This window comes from Danio rerio, chromosome 11 (genome assembly GCF_052040795.2).
Source record: "Danio rerio strain M-AB ecotype USA chromosome 11, GRCz13ab, whole genome shotgun sequence".
Classification (NCBI taxonomy): Eukaryota; Metazoa; Chordata; class Actinopteri; order Cypriniformes; family Danionidae; genus Danio; species Danio rerio.
The window spans coordinates 24,803,811-24,831,763 of record NC_141031.1 but is presented as its reverse complement, the minus strand read 5'-3'; the positions used below and the strand labels follow the sequence as shown (position 1 = coordinate 24,831,763).

The window sequence follows — 27,953 nt, the reverse complement described above, 5'->3', positions numbered from 1 at the left end:
TGATATTTGCGTCCAATAAGCGCCCAGTCTGGTGATTCGTTTGCCTGCTGAACTCTCGCGAGAATGTACGCGACCTTGAGCGTCAGTTCCATAATGGCTGAAGATCCTGGAGGAGCTTTCTTTAATTTCACCCTCATTTTAACCGATTTTTCGTTACCTCTGCTGGAAAGATGGCAGGGCTAACAGCATCGATAAACGGCCACAGACCTTCGCTGTCGTCATGCCCAAGAAAGGGTACCGAAAACGGCTGAAATTTAGAGCCGATGATGTTTGCTCGGAGTCAGGTAACGTAAATGATAGAGCAAGGCGGGCTAATGTCATGAAATGTAACATCGCCTGTAATTGCCAATGTAACGTTACATTTGTATGTAAACTTATTATATTCCTTCATATGTTCTTACAGTAACTGTGGCTGACTATGCCAATGCCGATCCCGCCATCGTGAAGTCGGGAAGAGTTAAAAAGGCTGTTGCTAATGCAATTGAAAAAGAAGGTAAACTATGTAATAATTAACCTACGTATGACAGAATGTTGTCGATAAATAACGTTATTGTAGATAAACTATGCCTTTACAAATTATAATATGACAAAGCTATATTAACGTCTGTCTCAGGTATGACTCATAGTTTCAAAGGTAACGTTGTGGCTTCTTATCTCATAGTCCCATAAAAGCCATGGTTGTTGCAATTTCTCGTTTAAACTTATTTTTTCACGCCATAGGCTGGCCACACAGACATTTATATAGTATAAACCCTTTGATGCTGCATCACCACAAGTGGAACGTTTTTCAGTATGTATTTGTATATTTATTTTTGAGTCTAAATCTTGACAAATTATATATCACATGCATACATATTTACTCAAAAAGTGTGATTCATTAACAAGGATAAACTCGTGTAGCTCTTTTTCTTAGTCCAGTCCTCTCTATTATACAACTACTAATTATTGACAGCTACCCCAAATGCATTTAATCTACCTCATTACCTGATACAGGTGTTTTTAATTGAACTTAAACTAAAACTGCATGATAATAAAGCTTCAACTGCAGGAATGATCAGACTAGTTCAATGATGTTTATGTCTGGTATGTTGAAATTCTAAATATACATCTATTGTTTGATATTTAATACTTTAGAGGTTTTTGATTACTGGATAGGCTTAATTTGATTGTAAACTAGCACTATTAGTAGGGTTCATTTGAATAAGTGTGAATGCTACCATCTGAACCTTGTCCACAGAAACAGAACTGGTTAGGGATTCAATTTCTATGTAAACAGTGTGAGCTGAGCTCGAATTCTCGAAAACTCCTCCTTCCTTATGGGACTGTCCTGCTTTTATTGATTCCAGAAAACTTTTTTTATGAAACGATCTTAAGGACATTTTTAGCAAAGTGATGCCAGAAAAATTCTTTTATGTATTAGCGCTAAAATTAGCGCTATTATTTAATTAATGTATTCTTTTATTTGTAGATTTTTTTTAATTGTTTATTTATTATTGAAATATTCTTGCCAAGAAAATAGCGTCGGTTGGTGACATTTACTTAAATTAAAAAAATACATTACATTTTTCCTTATAGGTGAAGGGAATTCTTGAAAATTGTGATCTAGTGTTTTCAGAGATAAAGTGCCCAAGTGAAACTTGCTTTTATAATAATTTACTAAATGGGTAATAATAAATCAATTTAACCTTTTTTTTTACAGTTAAGATGTACAGTATCCAGTGTTAGGCTTGGGGCAAACATGCCATCAAAACAAAAAAAAAACATTTCTATACTATACCACAGAATACTGTATCAATAGCATCTGATATTATGTAGTATGTATGTTAATATGTAGTATGTATGTTAATATGTAGTATGTATGTTAATATGTAATTTTCCACACTGGAGAAGTGCTGGAAACGTTTAAAAATGCATGTGGAAAGTGTTTTAAGTTCTTAAATTTGACTCAAAATGTGTGAGAAATCCCTTTTTTTTCTAATAAAGAAAACCATCATATTGACCAAGAAAAAAAACAAATCAACCAAGCTGCAATTTTGATGGAAAAAAAACTCTTGCTCTTCATATTATTTCAGTGAAATTACTCTGTGGACTCGAGGCATCCCAGGGTCCTGTACAGGAAGTGCTCTCCTCTGCAGACTGTGTGAAAAATGTGGCTCATGAGAGTAGTGATGAACAGGACTCAGAGGAAGGGGACGAAATCAAAGGTTCCCGTAAAAAGAAAAACAAACGACGCAAAGGTAAATACACTGAATTTTATCATGCAAGTTTTTAAATTTATTTAACTGTATGCATGGAAACCAAGGTTAGGAATTGAAATAAGAATTACTTGAAGTAAAAAATGACCTGCATGTCAATTAACAATGGCAGTCAGAGATGTGTTCAATTGAAGTATTAAGTTCCTGTCAAGGGTTATTTTAGATAAGTGTTTCCCAACTCTGTTCCTCAAGGCACACCAACAGTACACATTTTTAACCTCTTTCTATTCAAATGCACCTCTGATGAATCAAATCATCAGAACATTAGAAGAGGCTCAAAAACTTGAAATGAATGTTTCAGATAAGAGGTACATCCAAAATATGTACTGTTGCTGCGCCTCCAGGAACATGGTTGGGAAACACTTCTTTAGATGACTAAAATGTTTGGGATTCCATGTATTGCTCTAAATTGATATTTATTTCCCTGAGTTTGAGATTGTAAATGATTCCTGTTTTGTTTTTATTAAATGTCAGAAAACAGCGAGTGCATAAATGGAGAGGAGTATCCCATCGATATCTGGCTTGTGCTTGCTGCATACATTCGTCCAGAAGATGTCTGCACATTTTCTTTGATCTGCAAAAATGCATGGACTGCCACATGCACGGCTGCATTTTGGACACGTCTCTATAAAAGGTAAGTAGGCAAAAAATCTGGAACTGATCTTTTCTGTAAAGTGGTCCCTCAATATTTGCGAGAGTAACATTCTAGAAAATAACCTGCAATAGACGACATCCCCAAAGTAATCAGCTTTATTTTTTTACAATGATTTTTACTTTTATTTTTTACTTTATTTTTTACACTTTTTTTTTTTTCAGACAGGCCTAAACATTTTTACACTTATTTCTTGTGTAAACACTTGCAAAGGTCAAACCTTCATAAGTCCAGTATTCTAGAGTGAAATCAATGATCAACCATTTGATCTTCATTTATTTATTCCATAATGGCACCCTAAAGCCGCATAACTTTTACCTTCTTTTAGCATGTCCAGTTCAACTATTTGTGCGATGGTTAGCATCTTCCTCTGCCTTTTGGGTGCTACCGTAGGTGCCTGTGATGCAGAATGTTTCGTCGACATTGTGGGGAGAAAACTTGCAAACATATAGTACAGCCCTTCAGAGTCACACTGCTAGCGATCAAAGATTTATGTAAATTTGGCAAGTTAAACGCATTCTGTACTGTACAGGAGACACAGCACGGAGAAGATTGATTTACAATGGTCTACAGCCAAATACTTTAATAATAATAAACCTACTTTAATAATAATATTGATGATGACTATTATTATTATTAAGTAGGATATTGTTATTATTATTAGGATAATATTATTATTATTATAATTATTTAAAAGTCTACTTTTACAATTTGACATATGCAAACCATGTTCTCACCAACAGGCCCATGTCATATACAGTACAGATACTTAATAACCTACTATACAATAAAAGCATTAACGTATGCTGTTTTTTGTTTTTGTATTCTTTGGAGACGTAACATTAATTCTGCCTTTTTTTAAATAATAGGTCACCTATAGCTTTCGTCATGAGCCACGGCTGTGTTCAAAATACAACAATGTTTTCAAAGTGTACTGCCAAAGGAACGCAATTGTAAATACGAAGATTGATAAAACTGAACTGTAAAAAATACTTTGAAAGCAAATTACACCTAAGAGAAATTACCTTTTTTGACCTGCTTTTTTATCATTCCAAGTTAAATATTAGGCAAGGCTATTGTTCTAAACTAATAGGGCATGGGGGATAACTGGGAATAGAACACAGCCAGGAACTATGTTTCTAACTACAGCTCCAGAGGTGTAGTTGTTAGCATACAAGTTTGCGATGCAGTTTTGGGAATGTTCATTTGGTTCTTTTTTTTTTTTTTTTCTTTTTTTTTTTTTGGAAATGCACCCCAGAACATCTGTACATCCCAGAGGAACATTGTGTTGTTTAGTTATTGAATCTATTTTAAATAACATTGACTATTTAGAAGTAATGTTTGGTTTGATGGTAATCTGTCCATTGGATTCAGATTGTCATCTTTAAAACCTGACGTACAGTGATTGCTGTAAATGTGTAACTTCTGCCATTTGCAAATCCTTTCCTGTGATCTCATGAGACTGAGGTGTGCATTTATGATACTATTTTATCACACCATTTATACTATTTTGCTATTCATGCTATTTTACTATTTGCGATACTATTTTATCAGTGAAACTGAGTCAAACGTACCATTTTTGTCAAACATAAATTGTTTTCTACTTGAAAATACTGTAGCAGCTGTTAAATGAATACATCACTTTTATTAAATGTACACACCTACTGACAGTTAATTGTCATTTGTTAGTTTCCAACAAGCCTAAATTAGCCAAGATACTAGAAAAATAATTTAAAAATTATCAGCAAAATATTGTTTATTTATAGTCAAATATATGTATTTAGAACACTTGTTTTCAATATTGCACACCTATATTGTGGAACCAAGGCTACAGAAAGATTTGGACTGGCACTCAGGCAGTGATGCAGCATATTGGACATTTTTCACCAACCAGAACATGACTAAAGTTGTGTGTGTTTCAAATAAACTTTTCCCTAGGCACTATAATCTTGACGCAGACCTTCCTGATCGTCTTCAGCCTGATTCTATCACAAGGATGCATTGTCTTCGTGCCCGTGTGATTCGCTCTCTCTTTCACTTATATGAGCCCTTTAGCTCTCGAGTGTCCAAAAGCCCTCCTCTCCCCGAATCTACACCCACTACACTCCTCAATTCCAAGGTGTGTGTATATATACTTTCTTTTTTAAACCCATGTGATTTGAGGATTTTTGTGTTGATGTGTTTTTTCTCTTTCTCTCTCTCTCTCTCACTACAGTGCTTGTTGTTTTGGGTCAACAAAGTGTCTGGAAGTAGGTCAGAGCAGATGTGGGAATTCAACTTCAAGTTTGTGAAACTGGTATGCTCACTATACCTTCGTAAAAGCTAATAAGACATGATTCTGTGGTTTTAATTTGATTGTCTTTTAATTTTCAGCCAACCAAAGGCAAAAATGGATGTAATTTTGCTCTTCAGTTACCCAAGCAGTATAAGGATGTTCACACAAATCCAGACTCGGACTGTTATCTGCTGCGGGTCACTACCCTCAATTTCATTTTCACTTCTGTTGTGATGGGCATGACGTTAACTTTGGTAAGTGCTGATAAACTATGTTTTGAGATCATGATTTTTATTTTATTTTTTTTTTACTAGGGATGGTCTGATCAGGATTTTCTAAGCCAATACCATGTACAGATTCCTTGTCATGGTAATCGGACGATACAAAGTACCGATTCTGATGCTTTATAAAGCATATAGCACATTTTTCCTCTAAGCATGATACTTAAGGACTTACCTAGGATAATAAATTAAGGATGCTACATATAATCCTTTAATTTAGACGTGAACATGTCATGGTCAGAAGCAGCTTTACAGAAAATAATAAATAGCACAGATTAAAGGAGTCAAGAAAAATTACTAACGATGCAATTTGGAAATTTGAAAATGATGAAAAAAGAATTCAACATGTCTCAAAGAAAAACTTTGGAGCACATATTTGATGCAAAAGAAGTTTAAATGCACACCTATAAACCAATTACTTTATTACTAAAAGGAAATGGGTCAATAAACCTTACTGCAATGCAATACAGGTTGCAATGCATCTATATATACACTTTTGCTTTTCCAGGTGCACACATGCATCTTTCTCTGCTTGTAAACTCATAAACAAACACTTGTAATTAGATCATCCCTAATTTTTGTTCTTGAGTCATACACCCACCAGCCACTTTATTAGGTACACTAATCCAACTGCTCGTAAGCGCAAATCTGTCATTCGCCAATCACATGGCAGCAGCTCAATGCATCTAGGCATGTAGACATGGTCAAGACGATCTGCTGCAGTTCATACAGAGCATTAGAATCAGGAAGAAAGGTGATTTAAATGACTTTGAATGTGGCATGGTCATTGGTGCCAGACAGGCTGGTCTGAGTATTTCAGAAACTGCTGATCTATTGAGATTTTCATGCACAACCATCTCTAGGGTTTACAGAGAATGGTTAGAAAAAGAGAAACTATTGAGCGGCAGTTCTGTTCTGTGGATGCAAATGCCTTGATGTCGGAGGTAAATGACCAGACTCGTTTAAGCTGATAGAAAGGCAACAGTAACTCAAATACTTGTTACACTTGTTACAACTGAGGTATGCAGAAGAGCTTCCCTAAGCACACAACACGTTGAAAACTTTGAGGCAGACTCCTGTCAGCCAAGAACAGGAATCTGAAGAACTGTGTGATGCTATCATGTCAATATGAACCAGAATCTCTGAGGTATATCTCCAGTACCGTGTTAAATCTATGCTATGAAGAATTGAGGCAGTTCTGAGGGCAAAATAGGCTCCATTCCACTACTAGTAAGATTTACCTAATAAAGTGGCCGGTGAGTGTATGTGGTAATATCATATATGTAATCATTTAATACAGTGTCCATGAAAAAAGTCATAATTTCGCCAAAAGAGTATGTTTTGCTTTATTTTTGTGTGTGTGTGTTTTTTTTCCCCCTCAAGTACAAAGACCAGTTGATAATTAAAATATAATGCTGTTGTTATGATGATAATCACTTGTATTATAAAATACCTAGTTTATAAAGTATTATATTTTTGTTGACAGTATAATTATTTGTGGGCAAACAAATTCTTAAATCAACAGCTGTTGGTAAGTGTGGCAAAAAGACTCAAGTAATCTAATATAAACAATTAACTATCCCAATAAATCAAAGTTTTAGATGTGTAGAAAAAAATTCACTGGTTTAGATATACAAGGAACTTTATGGTGTGGGGGGCCCTTGCCATGAAGTTGATCATATTTCCATATGTCCATGCTGTTTAGATGATTAAAAAAACTCCTGGTATTATCAGATTTTCCTTTGTAACCATTTACAAAGTCAGCAAATGCCTGATATCTAGTTTTTGAAAGATTTAGTAAAATGTTAGTAAGCTAATATTTGGTCTGAGCTGCATGGTTGTCACTTTAAAATTTGCAGTTTTAAATCTTTAGCCTCAGAGGAACTTCAAAAGGGGAAGTTGAGTGTGATGATGTCCAGCAGTGTAGACCAGATGAAATTTCCTCATAACTGCTTTAGGGAATACTTGTAGTAAAAATGCAAGTCATTCTGCCGTCATAAAGGAATCATTCTCTCGTTTGTCTTTCAGTTCACCATTAATGTGAGCACAGACATGAGGCATCACCGAGTTCGGTTGGAGTTCCAGGATTCACCAATGATTCGGGGAAAAAAGCTCAGGGGTGAACAGGGGGTGCAGGTGGTGCTGGATCCCGTCCACAGCGTGCGTCTCATGGACTGGTGGCATCCTCAGTATCCCACATCTTTTCAATCACATCAATTAAACTGATGAACTCTCATCAAGCTTCTCTATTATAAAAACAATGCAGAAGGCAATTCGGGCCTCTTTCAACCAATGTTAAAGTCTTGTTTTAACATTTTTCTTTTTTTTTTATTGATAGTACAGTTAGTGTGCTGCTTTAATGGACACTTAAGTTTTGATTGCTAGTCTTAACTCAAGGTGTCAAGCATTGGAGATGGAAATTGATGTTTGGGTAGGTGCCATGTTTAATTCCACACCAGTTACAACCAAGTTGATGTTCAATGGTTTCTATAGATTCACTGATTTTGTTTGTGGTTAAAAGCTTTTAAATATTGCATCTACTTCTGAAGTGCTTGGCATGCTTTTCTTGCCATTGAGGGTGTTGCAGTAATACTTTCAGCAAGTTCTTATAACCATAGGGGTGTAGGGTTTTGCATGAACCTAACCTTGAATCATGTGATTTAAATAGTCAGATGTTTGTGTTTTCTTAACTGTAGCATCCCCATGATTCATCTGCATCTGATTTTTCTCATTCTGTCTCTGCAAATGTAGGAAAGGGTGAACAAGATAAATTAAAATATAAATATATATATATTAAAAAATACAAGACCTGTTAAATCTGGAGAAATGTCTTGTATGTCTTTAGCTTGGTGTTAGATTAGGGTCAAAAGTCTGAGATGATTTTATGCATTCAGTTTTTTCTTTTGGGAATTAATGAGTTCAGTTTTGCTACAAAGTATGTTTGCCTAGCTGTATTTCTTATAATTGTCTGCTTTAGCAAGGGAGATTCGACACGTTGTAGACATTAAATTGTAGTTAAAAGAATGATGCTGTCTTTGGTTCAGGTTATTAAACATATAGATTAAATAAATTTATATTTTATTGGCACCATCAAACCTGGAAGTTATGTTCCTTGATGTAAAATTCATTCTTTTAATGTAGTGTATTTTGTTTTACACTGCAAAGTTGTATCAGTAGACCTGGGTTTAAATTAATATATTTTTTTAAGTAAGTTTTTTTTTTTTTTTTTGTGAATGGCTAATAAAAAAAGACACCATACTCCAATGTGGTTTGTACTCCTGTCCAAAATGAATGGTATTAATACTGACACCATGTGGCCTAATCTGAAACGACTACTTGATTAATCTACAAATGGAGCTTTTCAAATGATGAGAAATTTAGGCTGCTTTATTTGATTTGTGGTACCACAGAAATGTAATTTAATTTACATAGACACCTGTAATTGTATAATTTTGGAGAGAAGTATGGCTATGCATTGTGCCAAAATCTAATACACTGAGTACTGCAATTGACCAATCAGAATGAAGTATTTAAGAGGTCTGTGTAACAGCACAACAGTCTTGTTCTAAAAGCAAAATCTGAAATGATCTCTATTGGTAAGCAGATGTTTAACTGATAATATGTTTATATGTTTAACAATAATTGATAAACCTTCAAAGACAGCTGTTGTAAGCTCCAAGGTTGTAAATTGATTGATAGTTGTTTTGTTGAACACATCTTTCTCATTAATTCAGTTTTTTCAAAATCGCACCTTAATAGTGTAATTTGTAACAGCTACAATCCCCATAATGCTGCGGTCTCACTAGAGTTTTTGCATGCTAAATTCTGTTGTACAGCGCTGCGAAAATGGGTGAGATTAAACAAGAAGATCAGAATTTAAAAAAGCAAGCAATTGGTCTATGTTTTGAATTTCTGTCTAGAGAGGTCACGTTTTGATCTTTGATTGCTCTCATGCAACCATGTGATGCAATTTCGCAGGTCTGAGTTCACCAAGCTTGAACTTTTCAACGCGGTGAACTGCAAAGCGTGCCGCACGATCTTGCGTTTCCGCACTGACGCATTTGCGTACATATGAATGGAAGTCTTAGGAGAGAAAAGTGCAGTGTAACCACAGCTTTTTTTATATAGAAAGACTACCAATCAAGTTGCAACTTAAATTTAACCCCACCCACACTAGGGCTGGGTTATTAATCAAAGTAATAAAAGTTGATTTTCAGAACCAATAAATGATCTGATTTTTCCAGGTAATTTTTTTCAATTGTTTACCATGTGTGGAGTCACATGACCTTGCTCTGTTTGCTACTATTGTGTTACTTTGCACTACATTGACGAAGCTGCACCAGAAATGCCTTGAGATGGCATACTTTCCATTACATTAAAATTAAAATATTTGTTAAAAGAAGATCCTACTTTTAATTTGAAAAAACATTGAAAATAATATATTTTGTTTCCAAAAGTTATTTATTTACACTTTTTTTTTAATAAGAATAAAGTGACTTTGTTTTAGACAATGTGTTTTAATTCAACAATGATGTTCAATAAATAATTATAGATGGTAGATAGGATGTGTTTCCATCAATTGTTTTAAAATCTAGTAAAATCAATCTCTCACTTGTAATATGTGAGCATATTTACTGTACTTACATGTCAGTAAACTTAGAGGGCAAAAAAAATAAATAAATAAAATAATCATTCCTTAATTGTAATGGAGTTAAAATTTTCAAGATTAATTAATCTAGAATTTAATTTTAGGCCAAATCGCCCAGCCCTAACCGGTGGGGCTTAGGACTGGGCGATTTGGCCTAAAATCTAAATCTCGATTAACTAAGCACTTCAAATTATGAATATGAGCCAGACACAAAATGTAATAACCTTAATACCTTATTATATATTAACATGTATTTTAGCAGTGCTTTATGCAAGAATGCAGCATTTAAAAAAAGCATTTTAAAAAATCTAAATTGTCCTAAGAATGGGTGGTGTTTAATAGTTGTAGGACTATTTTGATGAAATGTATTGATACTGTTGTCTATTCTGATAATAGTATACAAATTATACAATCTCCCTTTGTCACTTTATTATTATTTTTAATGTTTATTGCCATAAAATGGCAGCATTTAACTACATAGGCTAAACAAAGTCAACATTAGTTTTGTATTTAACTGCATTGTCTGACAAATTTGAATAAAAAGATGGTGTATATGTACAGTATGTAACAGTGACTTTCTGATAAAGCTATATTTATAGCGTAAAATATTAATAAAAATAGATTTTATACAAACAGTACACATTCCATCTACAATGTTTATACATTGTGTTTTCAGTAATCTACTGTCATTTATAATAACGTGAATGAATGGATGAACTACGTTACCCAGGATGCTCTGCCCGCGCTGTGATTGGTTCCCGCGGCTGTCACAAGCGCTTACAGGTGACTGGAGAAGAGCGCTGTCACATCACACAGCGCAGCGAGAAAACAAATCGCACATCACACAGGGGAGTGAGTGAGAGAGAGTTCTGCTCAAATTATCGAGAAGTTGTAAACTCGGCTCTTTCGCAGTTTCGCTTCCATATGAATGTAGAGGGAACTGATACCAGCTTGACTTAAAAATCTGCACAACTGCCGCTCCTGCACCAAAACTACGTCCCAACTTTGTACTTTCTGACCTTCAGCGGGTAAGTGATACAGCTCATTGCTCTCCACTCTGAGTCTAAATAAGTCTGCCTCTGCTTGAGTTGCGCTCTTTTCCAGATTATTCCAAAGCGACAGTATTTACATACATATTATCCTTATTAACAAAACATTACCGCAGTCTGTTGACTTTTTTTTATGAAAGTCATTGAATTTAGCTTGAGAGATGACTCAAAACTGTATAACGCTAACCACAGTTATGCTTTAAATTAGTATTTGATGCATACAGTTTCATATTTGTGGACGTACAGTAAAAACATATGGTTATTCCAAGTTGAATATGTTTTTATTCTTGGCACAAAGCCATACTGCTGATACTTGATCTGTATAAACTCCAAATATGTATAAACAGCGTTGGCAATATGTCTTATGTAATGCGAACAGCGCAGTTAAAACCCCCACGGATGTGTCCCCTATAAAATTGTTAGCTATTTACACTTAATGTTCAAACATAGAGCACAACCTATTTATAGGGAGCATAAGTAAGGCCTGCGAACTGTGAATATACTTCCTTGTCTAAATGAGACCTTGCCTACAACGTGTGTGTGCAAAAATGTAAATATTATAAATTGTAATACAGCCTATAGTTGTGCATCTATGTACTGTAAGTGCTTTCATTGTTGGTCATATGTTTACATTAATAGCTGTGCTGTTTCTTTGCTTAAATCTGTCACAATTTCATTATACCTGTTGCAGCGGTTCTAATAACTAACTGTGTTTTCATGGAATTGCTTTTTTGTTTATTCAAATATCAGATAGCACAGTACAAACTGGTATTTAAAGGTGCCTACGGTATAATCCAGTATTCAGATTTAGTCAAGCAAAAAAGTGAACAATGTAGTTTTTTTTATTTGCTCAGTGCAACTGATAGTATCAAGTTGATCTTTTGTTTGGTCGTGGTTTTGTGTATTTCCCTTCTGCTATCATAATAATCATTCAAAACCAAACTTCATTAAATACCCTATAATAACAAAAACTATGAAAATGTACTCACCCTTATGTCATTCCAAACTCAAAAGACATTTGTTAAACAGATTGAGGTATTTTTAATCTTCTTCTATTTAAGGTCTGCTCATGCAAAATATGTTTAAAAAAAGTTCTATATAAGATAAGATAACAAAGATTTATATAATGAACAGATTTATTATGGCCTTAAACATTAATTAGCAAACATAAACTGAAGCTTAATGATGATTTGAATGATGTAAACATTGTTTGGTGGTCACGGTTTATACTGTATGTTAATAAAAGCCTAAATTAATTTAGCATTATAAAGCATCTACTATAACTGACCTGACTTATATTTGTTTCATATTTGTTTACCACATTACAAATGTCTTGAACTATCAGAGTTTGAATATGTGTAAAAGAATGTTTGCACAATATGTCTGATAATTTTTTTTTCTCCTGGAGAAAGTCTTTCTTTTATTTTGCCTAGAATAAAAGCAGTTTTAAATTTTCTAAAAATCATTTTGAGGTCAATATTATTAGCCCCTTTAAGCTATTTTTTTGTTGCTTACAGAACAAACCACTGTTATACAATGATTTGCTTGCTTACCCTAACCTACCTAGTTAACCTAATTTACCTAGTTAAGCCTTTAAATGTCACTTTAAGCTATATAGAAGTGTCTTGAAAAACATTTAGTATAATATTATTTAATAAAGTAAATCAGTTATTAGAAATGAGTTAATAAAACTATTATGTTTAGAAATGTGTTGAAAACTATCTCCTCTCCGTTAAACAGAAATTTGAGAAAAAAAATAAACAGGGGGGCTTATAATTTTTATTTTTTTATTCAATGGTTGAACAGAAATTTCTCAGATTAAATGAAACGATATCTTCATTGATGTCCCAGGGAGGAGTAATTTTCTCATGGGTTTGGAATGACATGATGTTGAGTAAATGATGACAATTTAAATTTTGAGTTGAACCTATCCTTTTAAGTCAATGCAGTTTGACTTGGCTGATGCAATAAAGAAAACACATTTATATAAAAGCTTAAGACTAGGCTTGGGATGATAACTGTTTTCAAGGTATATCGCAGTTTGAAAAAGTGAAAGTTTTAAAACCGGCTAAATCTTCTCCTATACCGTTCCGATGTTATATGTAAGATTTTTTTTATAACTTTTAAAAAGTTTTAGGGACAACAACATCTGCAACAGAAAAGGTATCCAAAGATCCTGTTTCAAATAGTAAAGAAATCTGGGTTTTTGAAACTAATGAAGACAGCAGGTCAAAGATTAATGTGAAATGTTTAGCCTGACATGTTTCCTGCTCCAAAATATAATAAATGTTTTTCAAAATAAAATATATTGTTCAAAGGAAAAAAGTTTTTGTTTTTTTACCCAGAAATTTAAAAAAATATATATTTTAGAGCAGTAAATGACAAACCAGGATTTTTTATTTTTAAAAACCGAAAGAGTCATATAACGGCCTACTTAAGACCCCCAAAAGCTTATTGTGATTAACATGACAGATGGTTTAATGGTGATTCAAAAAATGTTCTTGTTAATCAAGAGGAAAGAAAGCCTCCTGTACTAATCATTGATTCGGGTGGGCTTGTGCAAATGCTTCCTACTACCACTAATATAGTCTAGATGAATCATCCATAAGAAAAAATTTCTGTCATGCAAGAAAATCAAGTTCACCCGCAGGTCATATCAGAAAGAAGCCAGTAGCTTATCTGTCCTTTCTGATGGTAAGAGATAAACGCAGGAGTGGCCTTTTCCATCACACGCGCCGCCACGTTTGACAGGTGCATGATATCCAATCAGGGCATTAGGCGTCAGTTAGGTGTTTGTTTTGATGCAATTGAGTGACTTAAATCAGATATATCAACCGAGAGGAAGACAGTATGGCTGATGAAAGGTAACTCCAGAACTCTCCCACGCATATAAACACTTAGCAATGATGACAACGGTAAACGCATTTGTTGCTGTGCACTGGTATTTTGGTTGGCTTGCTCTTTCTCTGTTTCCATTACATTGCCTTTGAGTCGAGCATTTTGGTTGAACATAAACTACACTTGCCTTAATTGTAGACATGACCCCGTCGGCTAGGTTGAAAATGAGCTGCTACTGAAGGTACTTTAGTGGAACGATACGTTGGTGTACATGAACAATGTGCTGAACTCCTTCCTTTTTTTCCAGTATGGGCAGTGATGTAACAGTAAAAAAAGGAGAATGGCATTTGACTTGTGCTTAGATTCACTATTTGAAGTGATTCTGTATTGTGTGGTTAACCAACTGGCACCAAATGTTTAGACAAGCATCAATATTTTTTATTCTTGCATCAAATCATGCCCTAAAAGCCTGTTTTGTCGATGTAACCCTTTCCTGTAAATGTGAAACCAAATTTTGTTCCTCTCTGCTTGTTTTCACAACGCTACTCTGAGGCGATACTTGAAACTGATGGAGCGTGGAGAGAAAGAGCAGTGGGCCATTTAATGCAACAGCTGTTCTCAACAATGACAGAGGCATTGCTGACTGAGAAAGCAGAATGTAATGTGGACATGTACAAATACAGGTTGCCGTTCGGTTTCTGAAGCTCAGTAAATAGATTTTAAACATTATTTGTTTTTTCAAATCTGATACAAATTACAGGAGCTTTAAAAAATTCTGGTCAAAAATTTGTGGTCGTGATGTGCTGACTGATGTAGGCACGGTTTACATTGTATTAACTCTTTCAAATGTAGGCTCTAAATACTTCCACTGACCCCCTGCATTAGTTTTTTTAATGTGCTGTTAATTAGAATGCATCCTTTTAAAGCAGTGATCACTAACATTTTTAAGCACAGAATACCTAACATTGGCTTTACTTATAGACAAGACCTGTCCATCAAAAAAACTGACAAAACATTAAACAAAGATTGCATTTTCAACTTGAAAACCTTAATTGAAACTTTATGAACAATGTAAAATCATAAGTTTAACCTAGTTTAAAATGGTTACAATTTGACACTTTTTACAATTGGTGGCACAGTGGGTAGCACAATCGCCTCACAGCAAGAAGTTCACTGGTTCGAGCCCAGGCTGGGTAAGTTGGCAGTCTCTGTGGAGTTTGCATGGAGTTTTCCATGCTTGTGTGGGTTTCTTCTGGGTGCTCCAGTTTTCCCCACAGTCCAGACATGCGATACAGGCGAATTGGGTAGGCTAAATTGCCGGTAGTGTATGTGTGTAAATGAGGGCATCCGCTGTGTAAAACATATGCTAGATAAGTTAGTGGGTCATTCCGGTTTGGCGATCCGCGATTATTAAAGGGACGAAGCTGAAAAGAAAATGAATATTAATAATAATAGTAAAACCCCCCAAAAAACATTATTATTACTAAAACATTGTACATAATTCATGAATTATAACTGTGGTTTTGTAGCCTATCATATTCTGCAGCACCAATTCACAATGTGCTAAGGCACAAACTGCTGCTTGCCCCTAGATATTATTGTGGGAGCTTAGAACCCGATCACACTGAATGCAGTGTGGAAAAAAGAAGTGCTTTTAAAAAGTTGCTGTCTATTGGTAGTGGGAGCTTTGTGCCTGTGCTGAGCTCCCACAAAAGCGATCAACATTATTTGTGTTGCACGCTCAAGCCTCCTGATTCAGTGGTTGCCAGGCAGCATAAAAAGCGTAGACATATAAGTAAACTAAAAGGGCAGTGCCATGTCACTTCACACTTTTAGACCTGAAAATCATGTTCTGTGCCATTATGGACCCTTTTCACAATTCCGGGTTTCTCAGTAGCGGAAGTTGTCATAGTTGGGTAAACAAATATTTTTTTACCATCCTATTTGCTGAAATAATAAAAGAAAAACTCTATGATGGTGTTATCAAGTCTTATAATAAATAGAGGGAGACTGATAACGGCAGCCAGAAGAGAGAACATTGTCTTATATACACTCCTTTCAACCCTCTTGCACAAGCAGTAATTTGTTTTTATTTCTAATTTGATGCAAAGATGATGTAATACATAGGTAAATACATATAAATGTTCATACATTAAAAAAAAAAGATATTAAACATTTTTAAGCATTTAAGATTATGATAAATGCATCATAAAAGTGTTGTGAAAAGGATCCATTCATTATACAACAGTCAAACACATTGTTAAAATGTGCTTTAAATCCCCATGATGATGCATCAAGTTTGTGACACTCTACCTCTAGTGATTTATAGATTGTATAACATTTTATAGATTTTATAGATTTATAGACAGTGGAGCTGCAGTAGAGAGGTTAGAGCTGCTGTATGTACAACTTACTAATTCATCAATTTCTCCCAAATTTCATAAAAATAAGTAGCTGTTTAACTTAAAAAATATTGAGTAAATAGTGTAGTAAACAGTGTGTATCTGAAGTGGACAAAGCACAATGTCAGATTATGTGTAAAATATTTATTATGAGCATCTCCATAGACATCAGCATGTATTTTACAAACCCTAAATGTTATGTTTTCCTAGTACTAAGGTGTATTTAATTGCCTTAAAGATCAAATACACATTCCTTGGTTGAAGACATTGATAAATTGTGTTTTATGACTGGCGTCTCTTGCTCTAGCTCAGTGCGAGTCATCATGGGAATGCAGATTTGAAATACACAGCAGATCACATCGCATTAAATTGCATTGATTGTATACTCCATGAGCCCGCCAAGGCTGATTACATCGATGTGATCATACACGTGTAAAAGTGTTAAGATGCATTTTCCTCAATCCAATCACAAGTGGCATAAAAACCGTACGAAACTGATGCACAATATGGATGTAAACAAAGTCTAAAATGTCAAATTTGGGAAATTCAATGAGAAATTGAAATCTATAATAATTACTTTGTTAGCGCACATTACTATTTGTGTGTTAAAACATTAGTCAATGTAAGTTATTTTTAATAATAATAATTAATTGCTTTCATTCTGAATGTTGTTTGTTCTGAAATTTTGTCAGTTTGAGGATTTGGGCAGACTTTGACGCATGAATTCTTTGTGGTGACAAACAGCAGTATATTTTCATACAAGAAAATCCATCTTACAACATAGATGATGTCATACAATTTAACATGCCAACAATCAATCTATTAATTTACATTGCACACTCCATGTAGCTGATAAAATTGGACCCTAAATAGTGGTCTTACCCAAAAATGAAAAGATATTTGATTCTATCAAATTAAATGATGAAAAATAGCCTCAGTGTTTATTTAGTCTATGCATTAAAAGTAAAAATGATCCAATGTTGCTTTTGGATTTTGGATCCACTAAACTGATCTGTTGTTTAATTTGACTTATGTGCAAATTGCATTATGGTTTCCTTCAGGCAGATGTTGCCATGCAATCCTATTTAAAACGGGACCAGGCGGTCCTGTTCTTATGTATACAGGAACGTAATATCCTGTTTAACTTTTAGCCTCATCCTCACTGTATGCATTAGCAGGGAGTGAAGATAATATGATCAGTTGCATTTAGTCTTTAGGATGTGAATGATAAGGTAATGAAAGAGAATGTGTAAAGCATGGAAACAGCAAGGGGATGTATTGTACTCTATGTACTGGTGAACGTGAAGGTCAGGCTGTGCAGAATGATGTTAGTTCCAGAGGCACAGGGCCAGACTTTGTACAGTGCATGCCCTTTCACAGCACATTCAGATGGATCCTGGGACACTTATTAGTGTGCAACAACAATACTAATGTATTTTAGGTTTATATTGAACAATGATATATTGATGTTGTTCTAGTTTTTGTAGGTAGTATCCTATACCCCTAAAATGCAAACAAAGCCTTATAACAACACTGTTAGTGTAAACAGCTGATTTGAGGTCTGTATTGATATCAGTACGTAACTTAATTTGAAGATAATATGAAAATAAATAAGTCAAACAAATGTGTTCTGTAGTAGTTATACACTGTAAAACCCCAAAAGATAATGGAACCCAAACCATTTACATAGGTTCAAAAACTAATCCTAATCACGACTGTGAACGTGATTTGATTCATTTGATCAAATGATTTGATTCATTTGATCAAATGATTTGATTCATTTGATCAAATGAAACTATTTGAACACAGTAAAACCCAATAAATGAAGAGAACTCAAACCAACTGAGTATTGTAAAACCCAATAAATTAAGTCAACTCAAATTGTTTGAGGAAACCTATTGCAACAAACCATTTGAGTTTAGCTAAATGAGTACTGTGAACTCCATAAATTTAATCTGAAGTAATAAGGTATTTAATTAACTCATTACCTTCAACACTGAGTTCAAAACTATTTTCAAATGAGCAGAATTAACTTTTAGTAAATTTTGAGTTAACTACACTCATTTAATTTGATAAAGTTGACTGTTGGGTTTTACAGTGTATGAATTATAATTTCTGCATTGTGTAACTGTGCAAATCTAGATTGGTGGTGTAGTCCAGTGGTTCCCAACAATACATAGGCCCACTTTATGGGTGCTTTCAAGTTGATATTGATTGATTGATTAATTAATTTTATGTGCAAGCCTGTAGCCAGGGGTGGTTCGAGTGGTTCAAAAGACCCACCCCTCACTGACAAAGGTCCAGAATTTGTCCTATACATGAGCTCATTTGTCCTATTTCGACTGTTATGCCATTATGAATAGTGAAAATAACCCATCGAGAAAGGTTTTAAGACCATGCAAATTCCTTTGTTAGCTGTCTCTTCAGTGTGACGTCAGCTAATCAGTTTTGGCCAATGCACACAATTATTTTTTATGAATTCAACATCCAGCTGAGAAAGAAAACTTAAAATCTGATATAAGAGAAGTCATCTTTTGATATTGATTTTGAATAGAGAAATATTTTACAAGTAACTTTTATTCTAAATCTTTAACCCTATTCTTGAAACAAAAAATGACCAATGAAAAGATTTGAAGCACCAAAAGTGACCCATATTTAAAATTAATTTTAATGCTATTTTGGCTATTGTTGTTATGCATGAATTTTTAAATGTACTTTTTTGTTATGATGACCATCCGACAATCTACTTCAGCTAAAACAGTGCTTAAAATGTCTCTAAAATGCATAAATAAATCGTAACTTAAATGAGGCCTATAACCGCAAAAAGGTTTACTTTTTGAGAAAAAAAAAGAATCACCCGTTCTGACGTTGGCCAGAATCACCAGGCTGGCTACATGTATTCATGTATGTATGTATGCATGTAGAGTTGAAGTCAGTATGATTAGCCCTCCTGTAAAAAAATTTTCCAAACACTTCCCAAATGATGTTTAACAGAGCTTTTTTTCCCCCCACAGTATTCCCTATAATATCTTTCTTCTGGAAAAAAGTCTTTTTTTTATTTTGGCTTGAAAAAAAGCAGTTAAAAAATTAAAACCATTGAAGGTCAATATTATCAGCCACCCATAAGCATTGTTTTTTTTTTTTTTTTTTGGATTGTCTACAGAGCAAACCATCGTTATACAATGACTTGCCAACTTACCCTAACTTGCGTAATTAACCTAGCTAAGTCTTAAAATTGCACTTTAAGCTTAATACTAGCATCTTGAAAAATATCTAGTAAAATATTATGTACTGTCATCATGACAAAGATCAAATGAATCAGTTTTTCAATTAGTTATTAAAACTATTATGTTTAGAAATGTGTTGAAAATTTTGGAAATTGTATAAAATATACAATTAAGCTAATTATTCAGGAGAGACTTCAACTGCATATGTGTGTCTTTGTATTGAGTAGAAAAAGCTGTTTGTGATTATCAGTATCTAAGGGCAACTACAGTGTGTATATTGCTTTTGACAATAGAGAGCTCAGTAGTTAAAAAGATAAAGAACTAGAAATTTAGTATTTTGTGGCATGGTTTGCCCACAGTCTATTTCCTGACCACCTGATGTGTACAGCATACAAAAATGGAAAGTGTTGATTTAATCTTTAGCTTCTGTCCGATTTATTTAATACAAAACAAACTGTGTTTGACTTTTATCCAGAATAGGCCATTACAGTTATCAGAACTTATGTTTTTTAGTCAAATTGGCATAATTAGTTGCCCTCCATTGGCACTGGCTTGACATATTGCATAATAATTACAACAAATGAAATGTCATTTGTTTGTCATCATCCCCATGTCATCTATAACTAGCGTGTACAATGTTTATGTCCGCGTTACCCTGTACATTTCACAATGGCTAAACATGGACATGGTTGCTTTCTTTACCCTCTGACTAAGGTCCCAAAGCATCCTCTCTCTCTTTCTCAACGTTTCTCTCGCCACACATGCCAGATAGGCCAAAGGCTGGCATAGTTGCCATACCATCAAGTAAACGCTGTTAGTTTTGAGCAGAGGAAACAGAGAAGGGAGTTGATATTGGGTTTGTAATTCTAATGCAGCACACGTGTATTAGAGACACTGACAATCGCAGACAGTGTTCTGCCACAACCAGCACTCTTATAACCTCAAAACAGATCTCATAAAGACTATAATGGCCGATTTCAAAGCATTTCTTTGTTTAAAATTCTTAAAAGTAAGTTAAGCCTGTGGTATTCTTCACTTAGTGTTCATATGATCATTAATGGTCAATAAATGGGTCTCAGGTTTTCTCGTAGAATTGCACAGAATGTGTGGAGGTAAATTAAAAAGCTTATGGAAAATCTATTTAAGTTAGTTTTGACATTATGGTGGGCTGCCACAAATAATTCATTGCTTTGGAAACATTGAAAAAAATCTACAGTATAAGAAATAAGAAGGATCCATCCACATAAGCTGGAGCATCCATATAATAATGGAGTAATCATATAATGACAAATGGACACAAAGACTTACAGAACATACCATTACACAGTAAAATTTGATTCATAACATACAATATAGTTACATGGCCAAATTTCAGTATTATTGCATAATTGCCATTGATTTTATGTACATTTAAGTAAGTAGTTAATTATTATTATATGACTTATAATTTAAATATAATATACGTTAATTAAAATTTTTTTTTACATTTATTTCATTAATGAAAATAGTTTTGAACACAGATCACAAGAACAGCTGGTGCGCTCCCTGAGCAACATCGTGGTATTTTGTCTCTGAATGATTCAACATTTATAGAATATCTCAACTCATTCATAAAGACTAGAGCTGCACGATTCTGGCTAAAATTAGAATTTTATTTGCTTATTTAGCAAATTTTTATTTATTTTTTTGCTTAAAATAAAGATTACAATTTTCTCACAATTCTGTAGATGTAAAATAAAGCTTAATATGAGTCTGCATTTTTTTCTCAAACATATGTTAAAACAACAATAATATTATTATGTGTAGGTCTACTGTTTTCTATTAATAATTCTATTCTACTTAAAATAATTCTGATGTTGAATTATGTTTGAGATATAGGCCTATGCTTGCAATCTGTCATTGACAACATTATTAGACCATAATTTACTGGTAAAATCAACATTATATAAGCTAAAGTATTATACTGACACTGTAAACATTTATTTTCACGCACAGCTGTGTGTTCGCTATGAAAGAAAAAACATCAAATGCTTGTTGCATCATAACTCTAAAATGTGATATGATTATTTAAATGATGTGCACACTTTTGGTTTCATTTTCACTGCCGTGTGCTGTTCATACGTTCCCCGCGGCTCTCAAACGATCACTCTGTGCCACAAACTGAATATTATTTACAATTTTATCACCTGTTACTCACAACCTATGCAGGTTCTGTTCACTAAAGTAGACGCGCGTGCATTTATCATTAAGTAGGGTGTGTGCCCACCCTCACTGTGATAACAGCTCACAGTCAGCAGCTTACTTCACGTCTGATTTCCTGGCTTCGAATACAGCATTATATTAAGACAAAAATGACATTTTTTTAGGTGAATTATATCTTATAAATACAGTATGTGACTCTTTCAACATCTTTTGGAGGTGTCCATGTCGCTGAGCAATGTATGTGAATCAATGAAAAGACTCGTGCAGCCACCTTTGCTTCTCTCCTGAACTTGAAAATATGATTGGCAGAATCGTAATGCTGGATCAAGATCGTCTAGGGGGTCGAATCGAGATCGTGATTTTTTTTCGATTAATTGTGCAGCAATAATAAAGACATGCACTCGCTTCATTCTTAAATAAATTAGTCATTTTAATGATTCAGTTAAATGAAAGATGGAATTTTTTGCAGGGTAACATATTAATGTCAGAATCTATTGTACAAGTTGGGTTTGATGTGTTTTTTTGCTCACCAGCCACAGTGGCTACTCGTTTTCTAAAGTTACTGGCCACACAGCATTATGAATGGGTAATTCTTTTTTGATTGGTTCTATTATGTTGTCTTAAATTCAATTAGATTATTAATACAACTTAGGAATTTAACATGAAAGATAACTCAAGCAAATAACAAGTAGTCTTTCATAAAAATACCTTGAAAAATAAATAATTATTTAAATATGTTGTAGCGCATAACAGTTAACTTCAGTCATAATATACCCAGTGATAATCCTGAGTGGCCAGTAACTTTAGAAAACCAGTAACAACAGTCGCTGGTGAGCAAACAAAAACCATTATGGATGTAACAATTGCTGTAAAAAATCAAAAAATAAATACGTTTGTTTATATTTTCCAGAACAACTGACCACAGAGTTATGGGACCAGAAAAATATCAATCTGTAAACATGTTCTGTAATTTATATGAGGAAAATAAACATGCGTTATGGGTGTGACAAAAAAAGTCTGCGAGTTTACAGTGTACAACATACTTTGTAGAAATTCTGTGAATTAAACTGCACAACCCAAAAGAAACAAAGAAAATCAAAACGATAAGAGTTCTCTCTATAGAAAAAAAGATTAATTTTATTTTATTTTATTTTATATTTTCACATTTATGAGGAAAAAGTGTAGTTATGGATGTGACATCTCTCCATTATGGATGTGACAGATGTGAAATTGCCGCTTGTGTGACTTTGGTAAATCATATATAATAGTTTGAAAACATTGACAGATGCATTTTTAAGTATAATGTTTCAAGAGTGACAGTCACATTTAAATACAGGAATAAATCCCCTAAATTACCATTACAAATGTGTACAGAACACAATTCACTTTCACAATTTATGATGATTGACATCTTATTTGATTAGTGACCTGAACTGTTATTTCTGCCCAAAGTAATATTACATCAACAAAACCTGTTATGGTTGTCAATTTAAACTAAGCCACCATCGACAGGGGCATCAAGTTTTGTTTATGATAGGGCTGCTATGCTGAGCTCACTTTTGAAATGTTGCCAGGTCCACATATAAACAACGATTAGTGTGTATATTCAAGTTTTTTCCATCTATTTATTGGACTAGGCAGGTACAAGTTGGGGTATTTAAGTAAGTTAATTATTTATTTCTATGACCATTTGAGTTTAAATTCATTCTTGGCTTTTTCTTGTTTTTGAATTTTTTTCCAAGCAAGGTCTGACAACACTAAGTAATGATGTATTTCATTACCTATGATTTCTTGCACTTTATACAGTATACAGAATACAAAGACGACTCTGATGTGCATTTAAATTTGATCAATAACCAGTTGTTAAGCTCAGTTCTGTATGGAAGTCCTAAGAGGCCATGCATTAAATATATATATTTTTTCTTGTTTTGTCATTATCATTACTTAATTATCTTGGGATCTTGACATAACAACTCTTTTTCTCGTGATCTTAACATGACAAAAAGTTATCTCGTGATCACAACTTATTTTTTGCTTTTATTTATTCATTATTATTATTATTAATAATAATAGAATTATTAATTTTATTAGCTTAACTGCAGACGCGCATTCGTGCAACACATTAAAGACATTCAGAACAGCCTTAATAATATGAGCGCCAATGCTCAGGCTTATGATTAATGGACATTCATTTTTGAATTCATGTATATGATTATATATATATATATATATATATATATATATATATATATATATATATATATATATATATATATATATATATATTTTTTTTTTTTTTTTTTTTTTTTTACAATAAAATTCCCTCAACTGTTACCATTTTAAAGCAACTCTATATGGTGCAGTTTTAAAGTAATTGTAAATAACTTGTGAAAAGGACCAAAGCAAAAGCAGGATCTTCATAATTTTTCATAATTGAATTCATACATATAGCAATTTCATTTTGCGCCATATAGAGTTGTGCTCATATTATTATGGCTGTTCTAAACGCCTTTAACGTGTTGCACGAATGCGCTTCTGCAGTTAGGCTATTCTCTCCCTGTTCGCAGGGCCGGTGCATACTCACTGACGTTGGCCAGATATTAATAATATTAGTATTAATAACAATAATAATAATAATAATTAATACATAAATAAATAAAAGCAAAAAATGAGTCGTGATCATGACATGACAGTTTTTTGTTATGTCGAGATCACAAGAAAACAACTTTTTGTTATGTAGAGAAAACGAGTTGTTATGTTGAAATCACATGACAAGATAATAAGTCGCGTTCACAACAAAACAAGAGAGAAAATATATTTTAATGCACAGCCTCTTGGGACTTCCGTAGTTCTGTCAATTTTGTTTTGAGAGTTAATGTGGTTGTCAAATTTGGTTTAAGTCAAGTCTTGGCTTTATTGTCATTCCACTATATGTGTGGACATAAAATGCAACAAAATGGCATGTCTCACATGACTTACACTGTGCTACATAAATAAACTTTTAAGCCCTAATCTATGTTACATTTTTTTGTCTTGTTTGTGGACCGTATTGTTTTTTTTTTATGTATTGTTACAGTTTGTAAGTTATACCTATTGCTATGTTGATGATTGTTAGGTACGGTATGTCAGTAGCTGTTTTTTATCTGTTTTTGCATTGACTCATATTCCTCTCTGTGTTTCTTGATTGTACAGTACAGCACTTTGGATCAATTGGTAGTTTTGTGAAAGTTCTTTAAAAATAAAGAGAAAAATAAACATTTGCCAGGGCAGTTTTAAACCTATAGATAACGAACATAATGGGGTGGTAAATTATAGGGCTGCATGATATTGGAAAAACCTGATATTGTGATATTTTTTTCTGTGATAAATATTGCTGATATGAATACATTTTTACAAGATGGTTGGAATATACTGTAAGTTTTTGACAGTATTCAGGTAGAGACATTGAATAATCAACACAATATAAAAAATGCTTTTTTTGCTGTTTCGTTTCTAGTCAAAATATCTAAATATTCTTACAAAATATTTTTGTTTGTTTTCAACTTTAGTAGAACTAACTAACTAACTAACTAACTAACTAACTAACTAACTAACTAACTAACTAACTAACTAACTAACTAACTAACTAAACCATTTCAATAAAAAAAATAAATAAATAAATAACAGTAATAATAAAAAATTTACATTTTTTTCAGTCCGAAATGCTTGAACACCTCCTGAGGAGCAGGAAGTACTGTACAAGGTGGGCTTTTTAAAAAAAGTAACCAAAATTATACTTCTGGTCACACTTTTTACATTAGTTAATGTTAGCTAATGTGTTTACTAACATGATCTAATAATAAACAATCAGCATTTATTAATAAGCATAGTTCAACATTTAATAATGCATTTTTAAATCCAAATTCATGCCTGTTAACATTAGTTAATGCTTAATTAACTAACAACGAACAACTTAATTTCCATTAACGAACATTAGCATATATTAATCTGATCTGTAATGAATGAATCATGTATTTATTGTTCATGTTAGTAGATGAATAAACTGACAATAAGGTTATTGTAGTGTAAATAATTCTTTAAAAAAGCACTCTTCAACAAGCAGACCATAAATGCGTAACTTTGGCATTCCCCTCATGCATCTTAACTGCAAAATGCTTGAGTAAGTTTTTAGTTCCCTCCTGGTCAGAAAAGAATAGAAATGCCAGAGCAGCCGGTTTTGACACAGTCAGGTCTAGAAATATCCTCCTTTCCATAGGCTATTGTCATGAACACAACAGCTCCTTGGTCATAAACATGACCTCCTACACAGGAGCTGAGCACTGCAACAGGCCCGCAGCTGTTCGGACCAATGAAATACAGTTTTGTCTCTGGCGCTCCTTCTATGGCATAAAACACTAACTGTAAATACATTGTTGTCTGTATTTAGTTTATTAAACTGCCTCAGTGTGTGCGCACAAGGCTGGTCTTGTCTTGCATGTTGAATGTCAACAAGCCGTTTTAACCGCTTTTGCTACAGTTCGCATCTGCGTAACTCTTTCTGTCTGTGTTTATCGTTTCAAAAGCCCCCCAGCGAGGTCTTTTTGGAGGAAAGGTCACCGGTGGTTTGAGGTCTTTGCAGAGGTCACAGCACATGAATGGAAATGCATAGAGCCAGGCCTTTTATTACCTATAATGCACCTTCTAAACAAAGCCATGACACAAAACAGCTTTGAATTGATACTAAAAGCCCACTGAGAAGGGAATCTTAGATAAGTGGAGATTTTAAAGGGATAGTTTACCCAAAACTAAAAAGTCTGTCATCATTTACTCACCCTTTACTTGTTCTAAACCTGTCTAATAGTAGAATTTTTATTCTTTTCTTTATTCTGTTGAACAAAAAAAAGATAGTTTGAAGAATGCTAAAAACCTGTAACCATTGACTTCCATAGTATTTCTTTCTATGGAAGTTCATGGTTGCTTCTTTTATGTTAAGAAAGTTTAAATGTATTTCGTGTTCAACATAAGAAAAAAACTCATAAAGCTTTTGGGGGTGACTAAATAGTCAGTAAATTTTCATTTTTAGGTGAACTATCCCTTTAAGAATGAAATAATAATTATTTAAAGAATACTTACCTGCATTTGAAAGTAATATGCTTGCTTTGATGGCCTTTTATTACCCATAATGCACCTTCTAAACAAAGCCATGATAAAAAAACAGCTTTGAACTGATTCTAAGAGCCCACCAAGAAGGGAATCTTAGATACAGTGGAGATTTTAAAGGGAAAGTTAACCCAAAACTGAAAACTGATTAAACACTTTACTTGTTCGAAATCTTGCATTATTTTCTTTATTCTGTTGAACACAAAAGCAGATAATTTGAAGAATGCTGAACACCTGTAACTATTGTATTCCATAGTATTTGTTTTTCTTTTTATGAAAGTTAATGATTGCATCTTTGAACGTTCTTTAAAGTATCCTATAAAGTTTTTGGAACCAGGGTGAGAGTGAGTAAATTTAGATTTTTAGGTGAACTATCCCTTTAAGAATGAAAGAATAATTATTTAAAGAAAAATCATTTGCATTTGTAAGTAAACTGCTTTCTTTGTTTTTTTTCAGAGCTGTGTTAAATGGATAGTTCAAATAATATAAGATAGTTTAAATAATAATTACCTGCATTTGAAACTAATCAGCTTGCTTTGACTTGTCATTATTAAAGCATCATGACAATTCAGAGCTGTGTTAAAGGGATCGTTCATCTTAAATACTTAAAATTCTGTCTTATTTTACTCTCTTTTTACTTGTTCAGAGGTGTTTTAAGTTTCTTTTTTCTGTTGAACATAAAAGCAGATAGTTTAAAGAATGCTGAAAACCTGTAACCATTTACATCCATAGTATTTCTTTCTATGGAAGTTAATTGTTATTTCTTTTAAACTTTCTTCAAAATATTTTCATAATATAAATGTATTTCTTGTTCAACATAAGAAAGAAACTCAAAGTTTTTCGGGGTGAATAAATAGTGAGTAAATTTTCATTTTTAGGTGAACTGTCCCTTTAAGAATGAAATAATAACTATCTAAGTAATAATTACCTGCATTTGAAAGTAATCAGCTTGCTTTGATTTGTTATTATCAAAGCATCATGACAA

The 27,953-nt window shown here is 33.5% G+C and overlaps 3 protein-coding genes across 6 annotated transcripts in view; all 3 read left to right on the top strand.

Moving 5' to 3' along the window:
- The first annotated feature begins 84 nt into the window (after window positions 1-84).
- Window positions 85-8,487, top strand: tmem183a (transmembrane protein 183A). Its single transcript, NM_001014295.2, is given in 8 exon segments — window positions 85-284; window positions 404-493; window positions 2,073-2,237; window positions 2,730-2,889; window positions 4,846-5,026; window positions 5,123-5,203; window positions 5,281-5,436; window positions 7,492-8,487. Coding segments are annotated over 8 exon segments (1,095 nt in total). The 5' UTR covers window positions 85-220; the 3' UTR covers window positions 7,690-8,487.
- Window positions 8,488-10,916: 2,429 nt separating this feature from the next.
- The window catches only part of tfeb (transcription factor EB), a 73,854-nt gene continuing 56,817 nt past the window's right edge, over window positions 10,917-27,953 (top strand). For all 4 annotated transcript variants that reach the window (XR_015502013.1, XR_015502011.1, XM_087272590.1 and 1 more), the window contains exon 1: window positions 10,917-11,139. The gene's annotated coding sequence lies outside the window, so the exon portion shown is untranslated. The remainder of the gene's footprint in view (window positions 11,140-27,953) is intronic.
- LOC147841782 (uncharacterized) overlaps window positions 18,649-27,953 on the top strand; it is a 168,823-nt gene continuing 159,518 nt past the window's right edge. Inside the window, exon 1 of the mRNA XM_088651130.1 lies at window positions 18,649-19,335. The gene's annotated coding sequence lies outside the window, so the exon portion shown is untranslated. The remainder of the gene's footprint in view (window positions 19,336-27,953) is intronic.